The sequence below is a fragment of the Austrofundulus limnaeus genome, unplaced genomic scaffold (genome assembly GCF_001266775.1).
Source record: "Austrofundulus limnaeus strain Quisiro unplaced genomic scaffold, Austrofundulus_limnaeus-1.0 Scaffold624, whole genome shotgun sequence".
NCBI classification, from domain to species: Eukaryota; Metazoa; Chordata; class Actinopteri; order Cyprinodontiformes; family Rivulidae; genus Austrofundulus; species Austrofundulus limnaeus.
The window spans coordinates 249054-256594 of NW_013953026.1; the positions used below are offsets into that span (position 1 = coordinate 249054).

Sequence of the window (7541 nt, forward strand, 5' to 3'; positions counted from 1 at the left end):
CTATCTATCTATCTATCTATCTATCTATCTATCTATCTATCTATCTATCTATCTATCTATCTATCTATCTATCTATCTATCTATCTATCTACATATACTGTATGTGAAATCTTTATTTTTGTCATTCTGGCTCATTCAGTGAGGTGCGTGCTGCACCGTGTCCTCCTCTAAAGAAGTTGGTGAGAATTGTTCTGTGGGTTCATTTTCTGGTTGCTTCAAAAATATCTGCCAGTTTTGGATTGCTCTCAGCTCACTCCTTTTTTTTTTACACAGTCTGATGAGCTATATTCTTGTGTAAGTCTATCATCAAAAGAGATGCCTACACATTCTATGTCCTCTTTATAATTACCCAGCTTTTATCTGACATATGTCCACTTATGAGTAACTTCCAGAATAATAATAAAAATATTGCACTGGTCTYCTATAGCAAGTTTCTAGACACTCAAAGACGCTTTAAAATTTTCATGCATTATTCATTCATACACATTCACTCATTGATGGTGGTAAGCTACATTGTAGCTACAGCTACCCTGGGGCACACTGCAATGTAACATGTGGGAACATWTACTGTATTACCTGTAGAACACCAGAAACTTATGTATAAATTATGAATAAGTTTCGCAAAACTTTTGAGCATGTTAAAAATCATGCACCATATAAAAATGTACAGTATGSTGTCATTTATTAACATGTTGGTAGGTTAGTCTAAAATTACACCTAWCTTCTATTAATGTGTTKTTTTTTCATAAACTGATGCTGTGCAGAAATCTGCAGACGTAATAATAATGTCACATTAGCTCTGCAAAAGTCTAAACATGCTATAATAAGCTTGTGCATGTTATGTATAAGTCAGGGACAGTTTATTCATGGGTTTTACATTTGTTCAAGTCGTTAGCAACACAGTATGTGCACGTCCAAAATAGGCTACTAAATGATGTTTTGTTTTTTTCAAAGCATAAGCTGATAAGTTGGACAGAAGTTGTTTAAAATGAAACAGTGTGACAAGAGCTTTAGAAAAAAAATTACTGTACACTTCACAATTTCCCAGCTGGTTTTTGACATACATATGTCATCTTATGAGTAACTTACACGTGTGAACTGCATAACTTACCTGTCGCATACACAGAAAATGTTGTGTATKTTGGCTGGTCATCGTATATCAGCATTCTGGTAACTTATTCAAAACTTACACCCAACTTGTGTGACTGACACCATTGTTTATGTCATTTTTTGTGACACTGACGTAAGTTCTTTACAACTTTAAGGTGTAGCAGAGCTTTAATTGTTGTTTTTCATGCTCTGACATGTGCGTCTCTTGTTGAAGCATGGCATCAGTGTTGGTAGATAAACAATAATTACCCATTTTAGCTGCACTCCGTTTCTGTGCACATTATAAAGCTCATCTTACTAACTCCCCTCTCTGAGAAAGCGGACCTCACTCAGCACATATAATGGTTTTGATYAGAATGCAATCATTTTAATAGCAACTGTACAAAGCAAATTCATGTCACTGGGTAGTTTTTATGCTGATTCACTACAGTAAAAACTGAAAAAAAAAATAAATAAATAAAAAACCACTACTGTTTCCGGGGACCATTCTCATGGAAACACTCCTCTCACATAGATAGATAGGAGCCATTTCTCAACGGGATTACATCAAGTAAATTAGGTGTTAGTAAAGTTATGTAAATCAGTATGAACGTTTGAACAGAGACATACTGTATTAAAAGTTGGTAAACATGACTGCTTTTCTATTTAGACTTCTTCTATGAATATCTTACCTGTAAAAAATTCACCRAACTCCTGCTCCAGCTTCAGAGCTTTGTCAAACATCTTTTTTGCTTGCTCTTCTGTCAGTCTCCTATTTATACTCCTACACAAAAGGTACAGAAAAGACCACAGCTGAAATTAAAATCAGAAGTCCTTATGCTGCATAAAYTCAGACCAACACACACGTATGCTGCAGGATACAATATAATTGTTTTTAAAATTTATTTCAATTTTGAAAATGGCTGACTACACTTACTAACTGCTGTAGCAGAATACTTCATTATGCTGTGTTCAATATTCTATTACAAAGGCTCAGACATGACCTGAATTACAATAAATTATAAGAACGGCTCCAAACTGTTTTAAGTCATATTTAATTGACTGATTCCAGTTTGTTAATGTTAATAATGAATCTTCTTCTTACACTAGTTAGTCATGGAGTTCCTCAGGGTTCGGTGCTTGGACCAATCTCATTTTTATATACGCTTCCATTACATAAAGTTTTAAACAACACAAGATACATTTCCATTATTATACTGATGATACTCAGTTATACAGTATTTATCCACAAAACATGATGACTTCAATCAGTTACTTAAATTACAAGCATGTCTTAAAGACATAAAAACCTGGATGACTCTTAACTTTCTGCTTCTGAACTCAGGTGTTTTTTTGTCCTAACAGCTTAGGAATAAACTTTGCAGCATTTCAGTTATTTTGGATGGTATTAATTTGGCCTCCAGTTCTAACTTGGTGTTATTTTTGACTTAATCCAGATCRTTTTTGTTTAATCCAGACTTTAAAAATGTTACCAGGACCATTTTTTCCCACCTGAACAATATCACTAAAATTTGAAGCACCTTGTCCAAAAATGATGCAGAATAACTGATMCATGCATTTATCACTTCTAGACTGGATTATTGGATTTTTATTTTTATCTGTATACAAAAACAACTCTCTAAAAAGTCTTTAGTTGCTTTAAAATGTTGTTGCCAGATATGTACAGAACTCTCATCGGAGTTGGAAGRAGAGATCATATTTCTCCAGTTTTAGCTTCTCTCCACTGGCTCCCTGTCAAATTCAGAATAGAATTTAAAATATTACTTCTAACATACAAAGCTCTCAACAACCAAGCTCCATCTTATATTAAAGATTTTATTTTTCCATATTTTCTTAACAGAGCACTTGGATCTCTCACTTGGAATTTGTGACGTTTTTGTTCTGAGAATACTTTTGTTGTGAAATACTGCTAATGTGAGCAAACTGAACAGAACTGAACCCGTTATGAAAAGATTAYATGTTGTGCAAATAAAAACAGAACGGTTTGAAAATAAGATTTGAAAATAATATAAACCCATATTTTATTCACAATATAACACAGTAAACAAATCAAATGCTGAAAAATAATAAACTGAACCTTTAAAAAAATAAAATCATTGTAAGACAATTTGAACACATCTTAAAAAGGCCCTCAGGCAGCAATGCATTAAATGAATCTGATTGTGTTCTAGAAAACTCTCAARGCTCAGGAACACTTCCACAAATCACTGTCTGTAAACACAATTCACTGTGCCATTTAAAAATGCTGATTAAAGCTCTATCATGTAAAGAAAAAGCCATGTGAGAACACCACAAGAAACACCATCATCTCAGTGTCAAAGATCAAAAAATGGACTGAGGCAAAGTGGAAAACTGTTCTGAGGARAATAAAATAAAATTCTTTAGAATTTAAAATAAAAATAATGTAGATGAATATGTAGGCTTGAGAAAAATGAACACATGTAAAGAAACAAAACAGATTAATGGTATAAAATAACAATACTTACATTAATGAATCAACAGACTTTGGTTTTATCAAGATGGCAATGGGATAGAGTTGTGCTAACTGGAGACGTTTGATGGCATTTCCTGACACATCCAGAACACAGTGTTTACCCTGAGAAATAGGAACATRGCTACATAAGAGGAGGTATAGCTTAAATAAAATCTACAATATTTTCATATYGTATAGCTAAACTGTCATTACTCTTTTGAGTGCTTTCTAATTTCAAATCCCAGCAGCTGGACAATGAAAGGTACTGCATAGTTACTTCACATTTTCAAATTAAATTAAAAATGTCCTTGTTGAAGCTAACATACAGTCTAAATACACTGATGCAATAAGTACACTCACCCTCTCAGCTACATATTTCACAGACTGCAGACTTGTTCCATACAAATTATCATTGTATTGTCCCGCCTCAATGAACTTGTGCTCCTGGATGTCTTTTTCCATCTGTTCTCTAGACATTACAAAGTGGTAGTCTTGCCCATCGACTTCCAAGCTCCTCCTCGGCCTTGTGGTATCTTGTGGCAAAAAATACAAAATCTTAGTGTCATCATAATAACTAATGCAATCTTTATTTTATATTATTTTTTATAATTAAAAAATAGCCTAGCCTTCATTAAAAGAATGCACATCACCAGCCACCTTTCGTAGATTTTTAGACTAAGATCATTTTGTGCTGTAAAGGGACAAAGTTTGTCTTTGGTCAAATCTTTGGTCAAAAATGATGTGCTACCATTTAGAATATGCACTGAAGATGACTCAGTAACAAGATCTTATAGCACAGGATCTCACAAGACTAAAATGTCACAAAATGTCTTGTTGAGTAGGACGGGTCAGGAATTAATATCATAAGACATGTTGTAAAAGCAGCCTTCTCCTTCTCCATGCTCTGCAGCTATGAGCTCAGAGGAAGAGTCACTATCACCTATTTATTTTAAACAGAATGGACTTAATGCAGAGTTCACACAATGGTTTGTCAAATGTGAAACTGATAAAAAAGTTTAAATCTCTTGTTAATTTGTTTGAGTTCTGAGTCAGTCAAATTTTAAAGTGGGAGAGAATAAAATTCAAACTTCACTGTTATTATCCCACCCCCATTTTCTATGAAAGCTGTTTAAATCTCTGTTTGTTAATGTGAGCAGCTTTTCTCTGTGAAGAAAATAATAAAAACACAAAAGGAATTTCATTCCAATCTCCACATTAGYCAGTCTTCAGTTTCCCTCACTCAGACTTTTATGTTCACAGTGCAGGCAAATGCGTCCCAAATCTATGTTTTTTTTGCCCATGCAACCTATATCAGATTTTTTTCTGACAGTCTGAACATGACAAATCCAAGATTTTCAAATCCGACGTGGGCCTTTTCAGTATGTGGCACTCAATTTGATACATATTTGATGTTTTTCAAAGTGACTGCAGTCTGAACAATAGTTACAACGCCACTACGGTTTTATGAATACAGGATGACCACCAGAGGCAGTGCTTATAGCACTAAGTGATTTTTGGAACTTGGAATTTTTTTCAACAATCTTGTTCCTCCCAGATGGCTGATATAAAAAAAAAAACACTGACTTATTGTTGGACCACATGACTCCTGCGCAGGCCTAGGAGGAACTGCATCAGCATCAGCTACACAGCTTCCAATTCCAAGGCATTGATACGCCTTGCCCTCTGCTGCTAAGACCACTTCTCCCGGAAAATCTGTTGCTGCCACGATGCCCCCATCTGGTGGTGAATCAGTATACACATCTTCATCCGAGATGGCAGAAAGCCCAGCAGAACCCGCTTCATCCTAAATGTAGCACCTTGCCATTGAGCCAATTATGCAAGGCACTGARTGAACACTTGCAACCTCCTGCATCAGTGTACCATGCGAGTCAAGTCCAGCTGCAGGCTGTTTATCCACATCTGTAGGGGGCGCAGAGACAACAGCCCCAGAGAGACCACTGTAGAGGGAGTAGTTAGCCTTCTCAACAGGTGGAGGGAAGCAATGAGGAGAGGTGCAAGGCCAGGCAGGAAAGTGGGTTGCATCTGCAGAATCCCACTGACACTCTGCAGCAATGGGCAAGCAGTGTTTGTGAGAGAATTCATTGTGATGCTGAGAAAACTGACCTCCTGAGATGAAACTAGTATTCKTATACCAGTTCACACAAAGATCCAATTGGTCAATGTGACTGAGCACCTTCAGCATGTCTGCAGGGGCCTGAGCTTTCGTGGGTAGACAGATCAGCCAAYCATCCCAATAGGGAAGGATCCTCAAGCCCTTGGCCTGCAGAGGACACAGGACTGCAGCCAYGCACCGGGTGAACACACGGGGAGACAGAGAAAGGCAGAATGGAAGAACCCTGAACTTAAAATGTGAAGCGGAGAAACTACTAATGGTAGGGTGCAATTGACACATGAAAGTTGACCAAGATGGAACATTCACCTGGAGAAACTGCCTGAAGCACATCCCTGATGCTCAGCATGTAAAAAGGCCAACAGTCTTCTTTGGGACTAAAAATACTTTGAATAAAAAAAAACCCTGGATCCACCAGGAGGTCAGAAAGCACTATGGCACACTTGACCAGCAAGGTGTCTAATTCTTGGCTTATTGCCTGAGCTTTCACCTGGATGCAAATGACCCTCATTCTGATCTGACCAGGAATGGGAGGGCGGCGGCAGAATTGTAACACATAACCACGAGATAGTGTTGACACAATCCACACATTGAGGTGGAGAGTGGCTCAGTGGCTGAGATGAACTGGCGTAAAGCTTTCCATTTCTTTTCCCAGATGTCATCTTTGAGCCCCCTGGCCCTTAAGAGGGTCTGAGGTTGCCAGGTAGAGTGCTCATGTTGAGAGGGACCCAGAGCCCAACCCCTGGGTAGATCCCATTGGCTATGAGCAGGCCCCACGGCAGGCTGTGGTTGCCCCATGGAGGATGTAGGCGGTGCCTCATAAACACATGAGGAGGATGCAGCAGTAACCCCAGCAGGATGCTGCAAACTTCTCTGATGAAGGCCAGCCAATTGCTGCCGGGCAACTAGTAACCAAGCCGCCCCTTATCTAGACCATGAGTCACAAGATTTACAGAGCAGGTCATCTGCTCATCATCATCACAAACAACTGTGACTATACTAAAGATGGACAATACAACAACAACCCAAAGGCTGGCAGAGGCTACATCTTCTACATCTTCTAATGTAGTTGATAAGTTGACACAGGTAACTAATTAACCGAGGATAGGGAATCAGGACATTACCACTCTTGAAAGAATTAAAGTTGGGTTGGCTGGGGACTGGGCCGGTGGCCCGTGGGATGGGGTAGGCCAACCCAGCCTGGGTGTCTAGCATRCTATATGTTCTGTGAGTTGTCTGAATGATGGGGTGGGTGTAGTATTTCTTCTGGGGTGGAGCTGGGTGGATGGCCGTGGTGGCGGTGGCGGGCTGTGCTGGGCCGGCTGGCTGGCCCCTTTGTTGTGGCAGGGGCTCGGTCTTGGTCCCTCCTGGCGTTGGCCGTGGCTGGTTGTGCACTCTGGGCTAGATCACACTTGCTGGGGTTCGGTAGCTTCTTTGGGCTGCCGGTTGGCTGTGGGGCTGGGGGTCAGGTCTTGGGGGTCTGTGCGGCTCTGGGGCAGGGGGGTCGGTTGGTCCCAGTTTCTGGCAGTCCTCCGGGCTCTGTCTGTCCGTGATCTGGCGTCTTCCAGGCCTGGCGGTCTGTCCAGAGGAGGAGATCTTGGGGCCTCAGTCCCTGGGTGGGTCTCGGGGAGTGGGGGAGCCTACTGGGGTCAGTGGGGGAGCTGGCCCCCTGTGGGAGCATTCTTGCTTCCTCAGTTTTTTCCTCCCCATCCCCTGCCGCAGACCTCCACCCTCTTCATTTTTCAACTGCACTCACATAGGGTTTTTGGGACACAGGTGTGTTACAGCGGCAACAATTTCACATCTGTTTGCAGTGGACACCTGGGC

At 40.0% G+C, this 7541-nt stretch overlaps 1 protein-coding gene across 1 annotated transcript in view; it reads right to left on the reverse strand.

Annotated features, from left to right (window-relative positions):
- Nucleotides 1-7541, reverse strand: part of LOC106531376 (disks large homolog 2) — a gene marked incomplete at its 5' end in the record, with an annotated part of 43483 nt that overhangs the window by 3493 nt on the left and 32449 nt on the right. The window contains 3 exon segments of the mRNA XM_014027226.1: nt 1782-1873; nt 3597-3706; nt 3944-4116. Of these exon segments, the coding sequence (XP_013882680.1) occupies nt 1782-1873; nt 3597-3706; nt 3944-4116 (375 nt within the window).